At 39.7% G+C, this 20,190-nt stretch overlaps 1 protein-coding gene across 2 annotated transcripts in view; it reads right to left on the bottom strand.

Moving 5' to 3' along the window:
- The window catches only part of NLK (nemo like kinase), a 165,541-nt gene extending 146,319 nt beyond the window's left edge, over nt 1–19,222 (bottom strand). For both annotated transcript variants that reach the window (XR_006962280.1, XM_047080744.1), the window contains exon 1: nt 17,792–19,222. Coding sequence is in view for 1 of the 2 variants with exons in the window: in XM_047080744.1 (XP_046936700.1) it covers nt 17,792–18,249 (458 nt within the window). In the remaining variant the exon portion in view is untranslated. The remainder of the gene's footprint in view (nt 1–17,791) is intronic.
- Between the last annotated feature and the right edge of the window lie 968 nt (nt 19,223–20,190).

Raw genomic sequence — 20,190 nt, forward strand, 5'->3', positions numbered from 1 at the left:
CTCTCCCTCTGCCCCTCTCCCCACTTGCGTGCTCTTGCTCTCTCTAAAAAAATAATTTAAAAAATTTAAAAATCAAAAAAAAAAAGAAGACTGATAATAAGCATTGACAGGGATGTGACAGGGATGTGGAGAAACTGGAACCCTCTTCCATTGCTGGTGGGAATGTAAAATTGTTCAGCCACTGTGGAACACAGTTCAATGGTTTCTCAAAAAGTTAAACATAGTTACCAGATGCTAGGTGACCCAGCAATTCCACTCCCAGGTATATTCCCCCAAGAGAAATGAAAACGTGAGTTCACATAAAACTTGTACATGAGTGTTCATAAACAGTGAACCCTGAACAGTGTTCATAAGCAATAGCCAAAAAAGCAGAGACAATTCTAATATCTAACTGGATAAGAAAAATGTGGTATATCCATACAATGAAATATTATTAGGCATAAAAAAGGATGAACCTTGAAAACATGCTAGATGAAAGAAATCCATCGCAAAAGACCACATATATTGAATGATTCTATTTATATGAAATGTCCACGATAGGCAAATCTACAGAAACAGAAAAGATGAATGGTTGCCAGGGGCACAGGGAATAGAGAGTGAGTTGCTAATGGGTATGATGCTTCTTTTGATGGTAATGAAAATGTTTTAAAATTAAAATTAAAATGTACTCTATGAATATATTAAAACCATTAAATTAGACACTTTAAATGTGTGAATTATATGTGACCTATAGTTATCAAGAAAGCCATTTTTTTTTAAAGCAGGTAATAATAAATAAAATTTAGGATAGTTGTTTCTTCTTGGCAGGGCAGATAAGGCACAGAGATGGAATGGGGAGGTGTTTAAGGGCAGCTTCAACAGTGTTGGTTTTATGTTCTATTCCTTAGGGTGCATTGTGGATACTTTATTATAACCTTCATCACATATCTTTTACGTATCTCTTAATTAGCTCTGAAGCCTTAGGCAAGTCACTTAGATCTCTCTGAGCTGTAGCTTCCTCCTCTAAAAAAGAGGGACACTATGGTGTACCTTGTTAGGGTTATTCTTTATAAGGAACTCAGGTTTTCTTTCAAGTAGAAGTTATTATAAAATCCAAAGTAAAAATCGGCTACACTCTTACCTCACTAAAATAATCATTGTGCTAGATATCCTTCCAGACTTTCCTGGAACATATGAGTAATTCTTTGTTTTAAGGTGACAATATTTGACACTGATTTCCACTTAATAAATTGTGAGTATCTTTCAAAGATAACTAGTCTACTATTCACAGACATTTAGGTCGCTTTCCTTATAAATATATCTTTGCATCTATAAGCTCAATGATGTCTCACACAAAGGGTGTGTGCATCAATTTTGAGAAACTCCTCTCCCAGGAAGTCTCTAGCCATCTACACTATCATCAAAAGTTTTGCCCCCACATCAGGGCTCAGTCGAGCTCTGCTCTGAGCATAGGGTCTACTTAGGAGTCTCTCCCTCTATCCCTCTCCTGCTTGCTCATGCACACACGTCTTCTCTCTCTCAAAAAATAAAAATTAAAAAAAAAAGTTTCAGAGTGTTTACTTCACTACATCTGCAATAACTGGAGGAGTTATCACTTACTTTAAAATGTCAATCTAACAAGTTAAGAGTGATATCCTATTTCTGCATTTCTTTATTAATGAAAGTGAGAGTCTTTTAAAAATCTTTTTAAACAAATTTTATTTCTTCTGCAAATAGCCCATTCTCTAGCTTTTGCCCATTTTCAGTTAGGGTATTCACCCTTACTTCTTGTTGATTTTAAAAGATCTTTTTTTTTTAATGTTCATTTTGAGAGAGAGACAGAGACAGAGCATGAGTGGGGGAGGGGCAGAGAGAGAGGGAGAGAGAGTCCGAAGCAGGCTCCAGGCTCTGAGCTGTCAGCAGAGTCTGACGCGGGGCTAGAACCCATGAACTGTAAGATCATGACCTGAGCCGAAGTTGGACACTTAACCGACTGGGCCACCCAGGTGCCCCAAGATTTTAAGAGCTGTTTAAGTATTAAAGATACTAACTTTTAGGGGCACCTGGGTGGCTCAGTCGATTGAGCGTCCGACTTCGGCTCAGGTCATGATCTCACGGTTCATGGGTTCAAGCCCCGCGTCGGGCTCTGTGCTGACAGCTCAGAGCCTGGACCCGGCTTCAGATTCTGTTTCTCCTTCTCTCTGTCCCTCCCCTGCTTGTGCTCTGTCTCTCTCTCTCTCAAAATAAATAAACATTTAAAAAAAAATTTTTTTTAAAGATACTAACTTTTGTCTTTCATACATGTTGCCAATATTTCTCCATTTCTCCCCTGGCTTGTGTATTTTTTTCTTTTAGGCTTTTTTATGTTGTATTTTACCAAACACACATCTTAAATATCTACACAAACGAATCTGATATTTTTCTTGCTTTGACATCAAAGTAATAAGTCTTTCCCTCCAAGATGATAAAAATAGTTATCCATATTTTTTTTTTTTTTGGCTTTCTTTTTTTTACATTTAAACCTTTAATCCACTTGGGACTTTTTGTACATGATGAATACAGACCCAACTTCATCCCTCCCCACCACTAGTTAAACATCCCAACAAAGATTTAATAAACCAGTGGTGTGCTAGAGCTGGTTCATACTGGCTCCTGAGAGATTATTACATTTTCTGGCATTTTGCAAGTTGACTGTGAAACACAGGCATTATTAAAAGTTAAATTATACAAACTTAGAATGAAATAAATCATTACTAAAAGAAAGGTAACAAATACTCAGAAATCATTGCTTCCTAATTATTTTAAATGACTTATGCTTGTAAGATTAACATCTACTTTATCTGTAGGGTAAAAATACTTTATAATGGTGTGCTACTATATTTCTTTTTCCAATTCAAGCGTTGATGACTTCACATTGGTTGCTTGAAACTGGCCATTATAGGAGTATTTACACCACAGGAACTGGGCAGCCCTTACAAACCAGGGCCATTTTATTTTCCAGAGACCCTGTGAAACATATACCAGCACACCACTGAAATAAGCCATTCTTTCTCACTAATTTTATTTTTTTAAGTTTATTTTGAGAGAGAGAGAGAGAGAGAGAGAGAGAGAGAGAGAGAGAGAACACGCACCCACGCACGTGGAAGAAGGGCACAGAGGGAGAGAGAATCTCAAGCAGGCTTCACGGCACAGCCCAGAGCCCAACTGGGGTCTTAATCGCACAACCATGAGATCAGGACCTGTGCTGAAATCTAGAGTGGGCCATTTAACCAACTTAACCATGCAGGCACCCCTCTCACTAATTTTATTTTATTTTTTTCAACGGTTTTTTTTTTTTTTTGGGGGGGGGGGACAGAGAGAGACAGAGCATGAACGGGGGAGGGGCAGAGAGAGAGGGAGACACAGAATCGGAAACAGGCTCCAGGCTCTGAGCCATCAGCCCAGAGCCCGCTCGAACCCACGGACCGCGAGATCGTGACCTGGCTGAAGTCGGACGCTTAACCGACTGCGCCACCCAGGCGCCCCAGCCTCTCACTAATTTTAAAAAGGATGGCTCATACATACTAATCTGTCATTTATTCATAAGTTTATAGAACAGAATGTAGAGCTTAGAATTGCCTGTATTTTTTTTTCTGCATGCATTTTTTTTTTCCCAGCATCAGCAGAGGGCTTTGGTATTTTGATGTAAGAGATGAGACTTTAGACATAGTTTCTATTTTTCTAACATGAGGTCACAGTTCTGTACTGAGAATGTATTTTACCTAAACAATTCAAAAGCATTCTTAACTTAAAAGTAGATTATAGAAAGCAGCAGCAAAACAAGGACTATTTGAGGGATAGTTGGTTACCGTATATTATTTTTAGATTAGGGCTCTTTACTCTTAAAAAAAGAAATCCAAACACCACAAAAAACAAAATCACCATCAAGGGGTAGTCTGAATGCCACTCTAAGTGTTCCCTCATCAAAATTCCTGTGTTGCATGAGGAAGTAGGGCTCTACATAATGGCAAAAGGGTCAGTGATACTCTTCTTTGTGACAGTCACCATCCCATCAAACTTAGCATTAGCAACTTTCAATGTAACAAAGAACAGTAAGTACCCACCCATGACCATATTCCGCTCTGCAGATACAAATGAGACATGGCCCCAGCCTTCGAAACTCATTATTTTCAGTGTATCAGTGGGTAGAAAATGTGTCAGAGAGTGCTTATAAGCATTTGCTTTTATTAGCATCGAGAGGGGAAGAGAGACAGAAACAGATGATTTTGATTTGTCTTCTAAGAAACAAGCATCTACTTTAAGAGGAAAAAAAAAATCAAGGGCTAAAAACTAGTTATTTAAAGTTTTTCCACCTACAGAGAGAAGCTGATACATGCTGATAACCAGATCTTCAGCATCTACACCAGTTAAACATTACAGTGTCCCTATTTTAAATGTCTTTACTGCTGAGGTACTTTAAGAAGTCAATGACTTATTTGCAGATACTGACATCAACTGTATCAAGTAAACCAATATCTGCTGCCTATATATTTCCTTACCTGTCACAAGCCATTTAGATTTAAACTCCAGCTACTTCATTCTAGGTGTTTACGTTATGAAACTATGTAATACTGGGTAGACTCAATAAAATAACCCCTTTTTGCACATAAACCGAAAGACTTCACTTTTAAAGACTTGTCACTTGGTTTCTAGTAAGCATAATATCTTATATTGTAGCCGAGGGAGCAAACACAGCAGCTGCCCTATTCATAGACACAGTTGTGCCTTGATATACACAGAGCAAGGATTTTAACCATTTCCAATCACTAATATCTTAGACTTTAAAATCTATTTCTTAGGGATTTGTGCTATATATAGAAATAATCATTACCCTTTGGGAAACAATGGCTCATTTACTGAAAATGAGTTTAACAAAGGAATTATTTGGTACTGAAAAATACAGAGCAGTGAATTGGGTGACACAAATCACAGCATCATCAGCTCATGTGACCATCAGGGTAATTTACTTAGGAAAAAAAAAAACTACAGCAACTTAAATTTTAGCTTCAACAATGTAATATCCTCAATCACGTCCTCTGTCACAAAATTGTGAAACCAGAAATTAGGTTATTGTGAAAATGTCCCTTTACTCCCAAACTGAGATAAATATCACAAAAAAAGAAAAACTTTGCAGAATGGAATATTTCTATCCTGCCTGAAGCCTAGTTTTGACTGGTATATGTTTCAGCTACACATTTGATTCACACTGAATTTTCTTTTAAGTATTAGGAGAATAAATAGCATTCCAAAAGTCACAAGCTTGAAAACCTCCAGTTCCTTCTCTAGTTGGGAGAGCTTACAAAACTTAATACATGGAGCAGCAAGCAACTTGATGCAGTGACCATAAATTTCTTAACACTGTAAGTCTAAATTTAATCAAAACCCAATCTCAGCAAATTCTGTAGAAACAGCCTCCAACTGGATAAAGCAAAAGTCACAAAATGTTAATCTAGAAGAACGGTTTATGGGTATATATCATTATACAATTCTTTCCAATTCCCCGAGGTTTAAAATTTTTCAAAAAATAAAAGAGGGGGACATGATAGTCTCAAGGCAAATATACAACATAATTACATCTATCATGAAAAGATCGAGTTGTTTTCCACCAAAAGGCTTGTGGCTCATGACATTAAACTTTCACCAGAAACCTTAGAGTCACTGGCACACAAAAAGCAACCAATGGAGTACTCTATTTTTTTTTTTTTCAGAAGCACTGTTCTTGGTTTCATTCACAGAGTTTTTGTTTTTTATTTGTTTTGTTTTGCTTTTATAAGAACACTTCCTCCAGTTTCACTGGGCATTAAGGTGAACAGGTATTACTGGTAAAGCAGCAAAAGAGCAAAGGTTCTGGCTCAGCCTCTAACTAACTGTGTGACCTTGAACAAATCTTTTAGCTTCCCTGGGTCTCAATTTTCCCGTTTATAAAATGAAGCAGTTACTCTAGATGCATTCTAAAGTATCCTGCAACTGTCTAGTTCCTTTCAAGATAGAGCTCTAGGATTGTGAGAATGAAAAAATTAGTCCTACCCCCTCCCCCCCCGCCCCATAAGGCCAAAATCTTTGTAATGTTAGTGACACAAACAGGATACAAAATTGTAAATACCCAATGCAATCATGATTCCAACTCATAATATTACAAACACACGCATTCCAGGTAAATAATTGGGGGAAAAAATACACCAAATGCTGTCAGTGGCTATCTTGAGTTGTAGGTTATTTTTCAAGTTTCCTATAATAAACATATTACTTTGATAATGGGGTGGGAAGAGGAAGTTAAAGAGAAAGGGGGGAAAAAGAGAAAGGAAAAACCTTCCTTTTATGGGCTAAAGAAAATTTTACATTTGGAAGGCATTCTACAACTTGAATGAATTTTTCAAAAACTGTTGGAGCTAATCAGAAAAAAAAAAAAAATTTCTGCAGTAATCACACACCTAAGACCTATCAACAGCCCGACAAAAGCTGTTAGTTATTTGCCCTAAATTAATAAGCTTTCAGAAGGGGCTCTATTTTTTCACTCAAACTGGTAATAATAATAATAATGATAGTCAATATTTACATAGGGCCAAGCACAGTTCTATGATTACATATACCTTGATTCACTTAATCTATAGAACCCCTATAAAATACATATACTATTACTATCCCCATTTTACACACTATGACCAAGAGGCACTCAGAGGTTAAACAATTAGCCCACAGCTAGGAAGAGGGCAGAGTCAAGATTTAAATCCAGACTGTAATCATAGCACTGGCTCTTAACTACCAACCCATACAGTCCCTTTGTACTTAAATCCTGTCCTCCTCTGGTCATTCTTTAACTGCTTTTGTTCTCAAAGTTCTTCTGGACTACTTTAAACCGAAAAGGAAGAATATGGAAGCACTGGGATAAAAAGACTGGCCAAACTTTTAATTTGCTAGCTTAAAATTATGATTCATTTCAAAAGCATTACTTCAAAGCTACAAGGAGTATAATTTAATCTCCATACATATCACTAGGTAAATAATACTGTCACATCTGAGGAATTAAAAAGCATTAATTGCTAAGATTAATATTGGAATTTGTTATTTGGAAATACCCTTTTAATACCAGGAAGGTGCTTTATTGATTGACATTACTTGTCCTCAGGAATCTTCTGGGAAAAGAGCCCCTAAAACTAACTGTTGTACCTTTCTAAAATTTCTAACATATTGAAATGTTATTTTAAAACACTTGTAATTAGGTATTTTGATTTTTAAGAGAATACACATCAATATTTTGAACACTGGCTTTGATACACACCCAGTTAACTTCGCAATAACCCAATTACTGTAACATGCAGAACCTGGGAAAAGGAAAACAGAAGAGGCCAACCAATTAAACATGGTTGAAGGTTCTCATCTAATTCTCTCAGGCGATTCAAACCCAAACCAAGTATATATGTGTCCCTTTTTCTGCACAGTATCCACATTACTTGCCAATTTTTATGGCTTCTGGATTACTCTGAATAAAGCTCAATTTTCCCCACATCTGTATTATTAAATTTTTAGCCCCGTCAAGGTAAATACAGAAATCAATAGTTTCCTATTTTAAACAACTAAAATGAGAGGGAAGTGGAGAAGAAAGGGGGGAAAAAAAAAACTTTGCACCAGGCTGCCTGTTAACTTAGATGTGCAATGAGATAATCACCCGATAATTGCACCCTTTGGGTACTTCTGTACTGGTAAAATAATAAAGTGAAATAAAGTCACCTGGTTTACTTCAATTTACTTACACAATTTGCAAATCTACAGCTCTCTGCCATGGTACATTAAGAAAATTAGCATGTAAGAAAAATCACCTGCTTATGTAAATTGGAGGATGGTTTTTATCCATGCAGACAGAAAAAAAAAATAGCTGCAATCTGGGTCAAATGACTAATTTTATCTATTTGTTCAAATGTCTCTCTTCACCTTTTCTCTGTAGCTCAGAGCAGGAATTTTAGGTCAAGGAAAGGATAAACAAAAAGTTTCTGTGTTGTCCATTCCCCTGTTAGGTGTTTGCCGCCTGACACTACTGAGCCTTATACTATTTAAATTGAAAACAAGACTTGAGAACTTTATCTAGATAACAAAACCACAACACTGAGAGAGGAAAGAAATCAATGGGGGATATCTGATCTAACCGGGAAGGAAAGCAAACATGGCAAGGATCAGGTACCAATTTTACCTTTCTGCTACCTTAGGCAAACAAGGGTTCAGAAAAGAAAAGGAAAATACTCCAAATAATTCAGGGCAGTTAGGACAACTTCTCTACGGAGAACATTATTCCACTTTGTTCTATGAACGCACCTGGTCCAGATCTTCTGAGTCTGATATAAGTTAGATGAATGCATTCTTGGTAATTAATGACTGCCTTCCCAGCATCCATTGCTGGAATTCATCACTCCCATTTATAACTGACTCCATCTCCAGGTCCAGAGTGGACCTGATTGCTCCAAAAGTAATCCTATGTCTACAGACGACGATTGGTTCAGAAATCGGTGTACAACAATAAAGGCCAAAGAGACTCTAAAACTGTGCTGGTCAATAAGGTAGCCAGTACACTTTGGCGGGGGGGGGGGGGGGGGGGAGGAATGTAAAATACCTAATTAATAATTTTTATAGTAATAACATGTTGAAATTACAATACTTTGGATACATGGAATAAAAATATATTACTAAAACTAATTTCACCTGTTTCTTTTCACATTTTTTTTTAATTTTTTTTTTTTCAACGTTTATTTTATTTTTGGGACAGAGGGAGACAGAGCATGAACGGGGGAGGGGCAGAGAGAGAGGGAGACACAGAATCGGAAACAGGCTCCAGGCTCTGAGCCATCAGCCCAGAGCCCGACGCGGGGCTCGAACTCACGGACCGTGAGATCGTGACCTGGCTGAAGTCGGACGCTTAACCGACTGCGCCACCCAGGCGCCCCTCTTTTCACATTTTTTAATATGGTCACTAGAACATTAAAATCACATATGTGGCTTGCATTATATATCTACTGGATAGTGCTGCTGGTTTGTTGAGGGCTCTGAAAATGCTCCCTTCCTATTGTGGAAGAGCTTTAGGAAGGCACGCTCCTGCTCTATCTCTGGGCATTGTAAATTGCCCTAGACGGCTAGGGCCTTAAAGCTGTGACACAGCTCATTTTGTCGGAGGTTAATCTGCAAACTAGTAAATTCCCTAGCCAAATTCAGAATTTAAAAAGAGATTCCTAAAAACAAAACATTGTAAACCAACTTGCTAATGTAAGCACTGACCCCCAAATCATTTTACCTGATTACTCACACACACACAAAAAGACAAAATATTTAATATTAGATTTTATTTAAAATTTTAAAAATCACTCCAAATATTTAGGAAAGCAAGAAAATCTAAAACACTAAAAGGTAAAGTATTACCAGAAAAACAGTATCAAATTTACATTCAGGAAGGAATCGATTGCCCATTTGCAAATAGGTAGGCTCTTCATAACTAAATATGTACAATCCTTACCAATGTCAATGAAAGAAAATAAATCTCTTGAACAGCTGCACATTTAAAATCTGAAATTTTAAATTTGAAAACTCCATGAAAGTTACCACATGGGAATAGAGTTACATTTATCTCATTCTTCCTTTAAACAATTTTAGAAGCTATCCAACATCTGTACTCCTGAAAAAAGTTGTCATATGGTCACTAGCAGGTTGGACTTTCCCAAAAACAAAGCCATGATGCTTTATAAACATTGACACAATTGTATTAGAGAAACTTAGGAAACACAGGATTTTATAAATGAGGAACCAAAGACCCAGAAAATTTAAATAACTTTATCAAGGTCATAGGGTTGTTGGCAGCAAGGCAGGACCAGAATCTTGTCTCCTAACAAGTTTAGTTGAGTACTGTTACCCTCTCATTAAAAAAATTCTTCCCGAGGAAATGGCACCTTGAACATGATAAACATCAAGTTCTATGGTTTACTAAACTAGAAATAAAAACTTGGGATTTGGGAGAATTTTATTAATGATAAAACAAAGTGCTGCTAATATTTAAGACATTCTTTAGAATCAAATATATACATTTCATGTATACATGAGAGAGAAAAAAAAAAATCACACACACATTCTCAAATGTGTGTTCTACCTGCTAAATTCAATAGCCTTTTCTCCCTCCTCATTTTCTTTGACTTTTTTATCTGCACCAAAGATCACTCCCATCTTCCTAACAATCTTCTGCCATGCACAAGTAGTCAATCACTATGAACACATTTTCCTATCTGACTGCCCTTTAGTTTTGCCTCCAATAATTTCTTCCACCTACAACTGAGAACATTCCCCAAGGCTCAGGCCTCAGTTATCTCCACTCTTTTATATACATAGATATAAATATCTGAACAAGTCTCTCTCTTAAAAACTTTCCACAGTTGCCATTCCCAGTGTTTCAACTTTATTTCATTACCCGCCCCAAAGGAGCCTTTTCAGACATTTTTCCCCCAGACTCCTCATGAAATTTTAATACTATAGATAAGCTATATATTAATATATGTGCTTTACTCATAAAAAGAGTAAGATTTTGCCCCTCTCCCAGTACCAGTGGGATCTCTTCAGCAGAACACTCCAATTTTAGGGTCTAGCTCTAGTTTGTCTCCCTCCACCCTATCACCTCCCACCTCCCCACTACACTTTATATTTCAGCAACTCCAGCCCTACGGTCTCCTGCATATGAGCCCAACTATCTAGAACTCCCTTCATCATTAGCTGACTCTTATTCTTAAAACTCAGTGGAGTTTTAAGCATTCATGCCTTCCAGAGAAATCCCTCCTCTATGTTCCCATAATGTGCAGGGAATATCTCTATCCCCCACTAGATCATAATCTTCTTTAAATCCCTAACATCCAGCACAGGGACTGGGAAATAGTCAATAACCAATAAATATTACTGTGAGAACAAGTGATAATACATCTTTATGTTTTTATTTAATGATTTCAAATTTAGTTTCAACTCTCCATCAAGACTCCCTGAAAGCAGGGATATATTATTTTGCACACTGTTTACTTAACTGTAAGCTCCTTCAGGGCAGTATCATGACTTAAACATCTCTGTATACAAGCACAGGACAGATAACAGCAGAAGCTTGACCATTTGCAAAATTGTTTGTAGAATTAAATATCCTCATTATTACCTACAATAGTTCTGGTCCACTGCAGCAGGTTGACAATAAAAAACACACTGACTAGTGAGTTCCAACAATGTCAAAACCTTCTGATAGTAGATATAATTCAATTAGTCAAACTAATTCAAAACACCGATATGAAACTAGGTTTAGATAAAGACTGCCAATCATAATCAATGACAGACATCACTGTACACACTCCCTCTACTCACACCATTGTCATTAACTGTTAAAGTGCAACTCAATATCGTTTCCTTAGTTTCCTTTTCATAATGCCAGAGTGCTAAAATTTTTTCTAATGTCTTCTGGCTAGGTACCTTAGAACTACCAACTAAGTCTATGATGATGTGTCACATGCTTATTGACAGTATCACAACTGTTGCCTCAGGCACTCTCTGTATTACCCCTAAGCAACAATTGGATCAAACTGACAAACTGTGTTAGTTAGGAAATCGTTGTTGATCTGCATTAGATGACCCAATCAACAAATAATTCACTGGACTACTGTGGATGCACAAATCAAAAGTAAAACCCAGGGGCAACTGGGTGGCTCAGTAGGTTGGGCATCGGACTCTTGATTTTAGCTCAGGTCATAATCTCATGATTGGTGGGATGAAGCCCTGTGTCGGGCTCTGCCATGACACCGTGGAGCCTGACTTCAGATTCTCTTTCTCTCGCTCTCTCTCAAAATAAACAAATAAACTTTTTTTTTTTTAAGTAAAACCCCAAAACAACTTTATAATGAAAGAGCTTCTACCCAGTGACTTCTTTCCATTTGGTTGGATGACAAATGGAAAAGTTTCTTTGGCTTTGACAATTTCCATCAAAGAAATCAGATCGGCATAATAAAGAAACATACATTATGTAAACAATGGATTCTTGAACTGGTAGGACATCAGCAAATCTAATAAAAACCGCCAAGAATAGTCACTCAATTCTACAATACAGAAATCAGGGAAAACTCTCACACTCCAAGTTGTGAAGATAATGAAATATTCCAGAACTCCATTAGAGGACAGCCTTTTATATTATCATGGAACATTTCTACAATTGTCCATGCTTTGAGGGTAAAGCTCCAGGAACCCCAGAACTTAGATTCAAACATATATTCAGTTGATACATTTTGCAAATATTCTTCTTCTAGCAAGCATATGAAGAGTAACTTTATCTGCCCCCATTTCTTTTCCAGGACATGCACCAGTGGTACTGAGTGATGGCTAAAAAAGTTGCATGTGAGTTTGAGGATATTGCCGTTTTAGCTAGTTTGAAAAGGCAATTCTTTCTGAAATGTTTTTTTCTTAATAAAATATCTTTATCTTCTTTCCTTCTAAGCTAATAATCAATGGTGTAACATAAAATTTCTGCCCAAGAATAAAACGAGTTTCTTTTGTTGTGTTGTGAATAAAACAAATGAGTTCTTTTGTTGTGTTGTGGTTTTGTTTTATTTTTGGTTTTTGAATATAATTTGGAAAAATCTTGTCAGGAGTCTAACCACAAAATGACTTCCAATGTTACAATGCCACGGAGTTTGTATCACCAAGAAACCAGTTCAGTATCATTAGACTGTATTACTTTTATTCTCTCTCTTTGCTTTCTCTACTTTATGACCATGAACCTGCAGTTTCTAAAAGTAAGTTCGTTTGTAGTTAAAATTAACAATATAGATTTCCACATTTCTAGTTTCACACGGATGCTTTGTTATGTCTAGAAGAGCAACCGTTTCCTTTTTATGGTGCAGGCACTGCTTCTTCAAAGCTCTTTTCACAAAGCAGCTCCCCCCCCCCCACCCCAAAGAATCCAGCTGTGGCAGTTAATCCTGGCTGTTAGAAAAACTTCTCAATACTACAAATTCTTAACCTGTAAAACACAGTTAATAACAGAATACACTTCAGTATGCTCTTTCTGATGCACATAACTCCAGGATTTTCCCCAAACATATCTCAAAGCATTCCCCGTTTTTCTAAATTCAAGTTGGCTGTTTGAGGAGTAAAAAAGTACCACGGAAAACATCAGAAAAAAAATGGTACCTCTAATTTTCACAAGATGAGCAAGCTAGACAGTATCTGCCATGCATGAGGATTTACGCTGAATAATTTTTCATTAAATCGCACATATTTCCCCCACCTCACTAGGATCTTCTTTAGCAATTCACACTCTTTCATCCAAACACAAGTAAAATGAGCTTCCACTAAAGCTGAACTTTGACGATAAGATGTCCTTCATTTGTTACATTCTGAGAAGAAAAAATTAATTTCCTTCCCACAATGTAAATCCAGAATACTTTCTAAAACAGTGCAGATGAACTGACTAGAACACCTACCAAGTCCACACAAACATGTATTTTATACATATTTTAATGTGTTTGTTTTAAATTATTAATAGCACATATATAGCATATAGCACAACTAAGGGGACACTTTATGGTATCTGAAGTCATGCCTCCAAAAATAGTCTGCACGTTGTGATTTCACTTGATAAACCTGGCCATATACGAAGCCACTTCTGCATACATTAACACAACAGTTTTTTCTACCAAAAATAACTACAATAAAAACAGCCTTCATTGAGTGCTTACTGTATGCTAGACAGTGTAATCATTGGTTTAGAAAGATTACCACATTTTTACCGATCCTCCTTGGAGAGGTGCTATTATTATCCTCATTTTATAATGAGGAATAGAGAGATGAAACAACTTAAGATGACACAGCTAGTAAGTAACTAAGTATCACTACAGTGATGCTTAAGTTTTGAAAGACTTACATAAAAGTAACCCGCTGAAAGAATTAGAATAATAAAATTCAAATTTCTCCAACTTTACTTGGAGTACAAAGGCAACAGACCAAATGAATCCCAAAGATATTTGATCTTTCAATTAATCACATAAGTTAAAAACCAAAACACTACTAATATTCTACGTAGAAGCTTTTCCCAGACTCATTATCAAGGTGGCACTATGTGCCATTAATTCAATCAATATTTCTGGTTGTCAATGTCAAACTGCCTGGGTTTAGCAGTCTTCAAACTTCCCTCATGTGGTCAACTTCCTCCAACTCTCAAAAACACGCACTTCATAAGCCCCTGAAGCTTTATGCTGTAATACTTTGTCCCAAGGTTGTCACAATTTTAAGCACTGCATATTCACTTTCCTCTGGCAAATGTGAACTACCAACAAATAGATATTAACATTATCCTCACCAAATGACTGAGGTTTCTGTTTGTGGGTTATTTTGTGTTTCAGTTTTGCATTATGAAAATGTCCAAAGGGACATTTGGAGCCTTGACATGTGATAAAGAAGGTCAAATTATATATGATGCTTTGATGACCCATGAACAACATTCTATCATTAGAATGAATGTATCTCAGGCTACCCCATGACCACATTACCACGTAAACTGGAACCCTTACTTTGAGATAAAACACAGCAGACAGTCGTTAATGAAACCTTAATTGAACTGTCAAAGCACCATCTTTACCAGCAAGCAAATAGGTAATTCACTACTTTTACACAACTGTCCAATACTGATAAGTTATTCCACTAGTTAAATTCAGCTCAGAGATAAATCAAGGCTGGTAGACTAAACTGTTCAGTTATAAATCTGACTGGTAAAATGCTCTACCACTTCCACAAATATCTTGCTGTCTACATACAGGAGAAACAATATTGTTCAAAATTACATGCAATGTTTTCAGACATCAGTCAGTAATTTGGGGTGCATGTTCAGAAAAAGATATGAGAGCAGATACAGTGTCCTTTTGTGTGGGATGCCAGAAGAAAAACACTTGCAAAATGCGTTAAATATATTAGAGAGGCACCTGGGTGGCTCACAGTTAAGCGTCGACTTTGGCTCAGGTCATGATCTCGCGGTTCGTGAGTTTGAGCCCCAAGTCGGGTTCTGTGATGACACCTCAGAGCCTGGAACCTGCTTCAGACTCTGTGTCTCCCTCTCTCTCTGCTCCTCCCTCTCAAAAATAAATAGACATTTAAAAAAAATTTTGTTAATATATTTGAATCTAAGTGAATCTTATGATGCCCAATCATATGATGTTTTAATAAATCTTATGATGTTTTAATCAAATGATGTATCACTGGGAAAATATTTTTATGTCCCATTTTAATCATTTTAGAAAACAGTTTCAGGTTCATTAGATATTTTTTGAATTAAAAAAAATTCTGGTCTAGTTAGTTAAAAAGTAAAAAATCTTACTAATATCTTTAGCTTGGGTTTCAGAATACTAGTGCGACTCACTCTGGTCTGGTATTCAAATCTCTAGTTTTAACAACTTTACCCAGGTCATACACGTGGCAGTTATGTTCCAAATATAATAATCAATTCAGACAACAGGTCATCGATATGTAAATATGAAAACAGAAAAGCATTTGCATACTAAAACACACACCTGGAACTCTTCCTTTTTTTCATTCTGAATTGTACTTCACTTATAACAACTGATTGGAAACACTCAATGCAGCTAACCACACAAACTTGGTTAAAGAAAGAAGGACCTGACCGGGGAATCAAGTAATCAAGCAACGAACATGCCACGGCCCTGTGCAAAGTGCCGCGGAGGAAAAGAAGTACCCTGGTAGGCACAGTCCGTATCCTCGAGGGGCTTACGAACGTAGTGAGACAGGGCAAACACAAAACAACCGGTATATAATAGAAGATGGTGTACAGAATGAGGTACTCTTCAAGTACGGGGAGCCAACTCTGTCGGTGACAGAAGGCGTTCAATCAATGACAGAATCTAGAATGGACTCAAATCAAAAACATTCAGTTTGTCATACATATGTAACTCAGAATAGCCTCTACCAGAATGTTTGCTATGGAAGATGTTTCAGCATTCCCAGCTCCTCACCTTCCTCCCCTAAAAAAAAAATCTTTTCCTTTAGCCCTGACTTGAAGTGAAAACTCTACAAGTCACATCACCATTTGAGAGAAATGTAGAACCGTCTTTAAAATATAGTCAAGAATGCTGCAATCCACTTCCCTTTCAGTATCTCTAGTTCTTAACACTGTATGTACAACGTTTAAGAGAGAGCATCCAGGTCTAAGAAAATCCAAACAAAGTCCAGGAAATCAATGACAAAATTTAAAGCAAGGAACCACCTTGTCCCGGTCCACACACCCTGCCCCCCCCCCCCCCCCAGGTCCCACACCTCTGAAATCCTCAAGGGTTAGGCAAGGAATGGAAGTTCACGGTGCAATCCCTGGGGATAGGATACGGTGCAATCCGTGGGGACAGGATACGAAAGAGAAGGCAGGAGCAGACCGGTCCCTGAGCAGAGCGACTGAAGAGACACCATTACTGGCTACACTCTTTCCCACCAGGAATCGCATACACCTTGGAGAAGGGAGCACTGCAGCAACAACCTCCTTGGAGAGCTAGCTGGGAAAACACTGGACCCTACTAGTTTAAAAAAAACCAGATCACTTAGTAGCCTAGATTATAAAATGTGAACTATAAATAAAGATGACCAGATATAATGCAAACATGATTCTCACGTCAATTATAGCGTGAAAAACAATGACAAAAGGAGACATTTACCAGGCTAGTTCCAAAGAGTTCATTTTCCTGTAGCGATGGGGGCTTTTCTAGACATTAACAACTATCTATTTTTGAACGCACTGAAAACATCAATTCATCTGTCCACACCAGAATACTTAATCCTTGAGAAAAAAATTGTTTGTTCTAGTTTTGACAGCAACAGGGCCTACAACGATAAATTCATTTTATTACAAACTACTAATCTTCCTAAGAAGAGTAAATAGACAAAATGTTGCATCTAAGAAGCGCTTAGACTTTTTCAAACATCCTAGCACTAGCAAAAGTAGAGCAGTTTCCTATGTTTGAAAAGTATACTTCCTACTACGGCAACCAACCAAGGGATAACAGCAACTTAAGAGGCACTAAATGACACTAAATGACACTAAAACATTACACTGAATGTGGGCCACGGCATAGCTACAGTCTACTGACCTCATTTGTGGTACTCATGTGTGATGCTATATTTAATGCATTCTTATCAAAAAAGCTAAAGCTACATACTTCCCAACTGCAGCTTTAGGGTTTAAAATAAACCACTCAAGCAAGGGCTTAACTGGTTCAAGTATGAACTCTATCTTCCTTCTGAGGATCAAGATTACAAATCAAAGAATGAAAAGACAAAATGGGACATCAAAGTAGTTATGCAAAGTCTAACCCAATGACGAGACTAAGATTAAGGAATCAAAGGTGGGGTCATTGGTGACATCCGCTGCAATCAGGCAACCTATTCAGACTAAATCAGACCTAAGAGATGACCAAGGTCTGTCGGGATACACGCTTCACACATTCATCTATTGATCCTACATCCGGTGGCTCGCTCAGGTTCTAAACAGAAAGTCTGGTAGACGGCAAACGTGTGTTACTCATCAGAGGGCGTTCTACCAAAATGCGCCAGGACTCAAAAGCACAAACTCGGCCAGCCAACACGTTGGGCCTCTTCACCGGTGGCGGTGGCTTCCTACAGTTGAGTCGCTCCGCGGTTGGTCACCATGGTGGGAGCCATGGCGGATGGCTCGCCCAACCTCAACGTGAGAAGAAACCGCGAGAAGTCGTGTTTTTCTGTGGATACTCACCAGACAACACCAAAGGCTCCATATCCAATAGGTCTATCCGGCTCAATATCCAGCTGCTGTTGTGGATGATGCGAGTGTTGATGGTGGTGCGCCTTAACTGTAGCAGCTGCGGCAGCCTGTACCTGAGCTGGGGCTGCTGCAGCTGGTCCAGGAGCCTGACCCGGTGCCGGTGATGGGAAATATGGCTGTTGTTGCCCAGGGTTTAACATGGCTGCAGCTGCGGCCGCTGCTGCGGCCGCCGCAGCTGCCGAAGAGGTATGCTGCTGGACAGGGTGTACAGCAGCCGCCGACCCCGGATGAAGATGGTGTTGAGGGTGGTGGTGGTGGTGAAGGTGAGGAGGAGGGAGGTGTGGAAGGTGGTGGTGATGGTGGTGGTGGTGACCTGCTGCTGCTGCAGATGTGCCGCCATTGTAAGCCGCCATCATTTTTGCGTTGGCTCTTGCGCCACAAAGAGACATTCAAAAAAATGCCCTTTGATTGGAAAGCAAACTGGGTCAAGCTGTCATTTGGCCATTTAAAAATGAAGAACAACCACTCACTCCACCTCAAAAAACATGGAGCGGAAACTGGCTTTAGGTCTTCATCAGTCAATCCAAACAAGTTAGAGGATCTTGGTGTTTAGTTTCGGGGTGAGCGTGTGTGGAAGGGTGTGGATTGCCCAAAAAAGAAAAGAAAGGAAAAAAAGAAAAAGAAAAGAAAAAGGAAAAAGGGACCCCTTCCCCCCAGGTTTCCTGCCACAAGTGGGTACTAAAACTCCATCCTTAATTGGGGGGAGGTTCCAACTTTGAATGTGGGAATAAAGGCCAAACCTCCCGACCCCCTGAACTCCACGCACGAAAAGGATCAGGAAACACGCCACCCTTGGAATCTTGTAAGAGGGTTGACTCATCTACCCCTTCCATTCCCACATCCTTTTCTAAACACCTACCACCTCCTCAAAAATACAATTTAAAAAAATTCCAACCACCCCAAATTCAAAAGATGGGGGGAAATTTCCAGGGAAACCAGCTTTCCCCCCCCTCGAACTCTCAGGCCTTCCTACATCTCCCCCCACTCCTAGTCAGGCTGACCTGATGGGAGGGGGGTACTAAACTTTCCAGAAGAGAAAAGAGCCAGGGAAGGAGGCAGGAGGGATAGGGTGAGCAGAGCAGGCGACAGGGCAGGACGGAGAGGAGAAAGAGAACCGGGGCAAAGTGAAGGTAAGGAGGTGCAGGGAGGAATGAAAGAGAGGTGGGCAGCACTCGGACGCCCAGACAGAGGGAACCGCCCCGGGATGAGGTTAGGGTCCCGGGGCCAAAGAATAGGAGCCCCGGGAGGCGGGCGGGGTGCAGTCGGAAGCGGGCTGACTCCTGCCCCCGCCGCCGGCTGCTTCTGCTGAGGAGGGTTGGGGGGGAGAGCGGGTGGGTCCCCCCGCGCGACGGCCCCCGCAGGGCTCAAGGCTGCTCCGTCTCCCCCCCTCCCCCCCACCCGGCTTCCCGTCCCCGCGGCCGCTTTCTCCTCAGTCGCTGCCGGCCGCTTTCTCCTCAGCCGCCGCCTCCTCCTCAGCCGCCGGTGCCGCCGCGGCCGGACTCACCTCCCCTAGCAAAGCCGGATAGAGCGGAGCCAGCGGCGGACACGCGCAACCAGCCACCGAGGCCCCGCCCCCGCCTCACACTGACCGGCTGCCCTAGCCAATCCACGCCCACCTGTCTGCGTCTGCCTCCAATCCTGGGCCCGGAGCTTCAGACAGGCGCACTGTTCGGCCAGTGGCAACAAGGTGTGGGTCTCCTGGGGAAATCCCGCCCCCGATCCGGGATGGGCAGATAGAAAGACCAATCAAAAGGCAGAGTCTGGCCTGACCGACAAGACTAAAAGCGAATTAAAAACCAAAGATCTCCGTGACATTTTCTTTCGCCTCTCTCCTCTTTTCTTTTTCTTCTTTTATTTTTTTGGCAGGAGCAGGAAGCTGCGTGCTAATCCCGCCCGCAAAAGCTGGAAGAGAGGGTGGAATAAAAGAACCAATCATGAGCCAGGGACCAAGAACAGAACAACCAATCCTTGGCTTGAAGATGAAGTGGGAAGGGACCGGGGCCAGATAGACATTAGATTTGACAAATGGAAAAAACGATTGATCTCGGTCCCACCCTTCAGATCTCCTATAGGTCAGGATTGTGGAGAATTCACTGTCGTATCAGCGGCGACCTCTTTGGGGGCGGGGCCAAATAAAGGGGGTGTGGTCTAAAGAAAGGGGGCGGGACTGAGATGAAAAAGGCGGAGTCCCAATCATAGATGGTCCTTTGATGTGAGCCATATCCTATCCCTTTTTAAGTCATCAAGTGTGGAGAAGAAATAGGGGAAGCAAAAAGGGATGTCGAACTAATGAAACTCAAGGTCCAAGGTTACTCAACAAGACAGTCACA

Source organism: Lynx rufus, unplaced genomic scaffold (assembly GCF_022079265.1).
Source record: "Lynx rufus isolate CCGP_SWC_20201006 ecotype Redwood Valley unplaced genomic scaffold, mLynRuf1.p SCAF_18, whole genome shotgun sequence".
In the NCBI taxonomy this organism is placed as follows: Eukaryota; Metazoa; Chordata; class Mammalia; order Carnivora; family Felidae; genus Lynx; species Lynx rufus.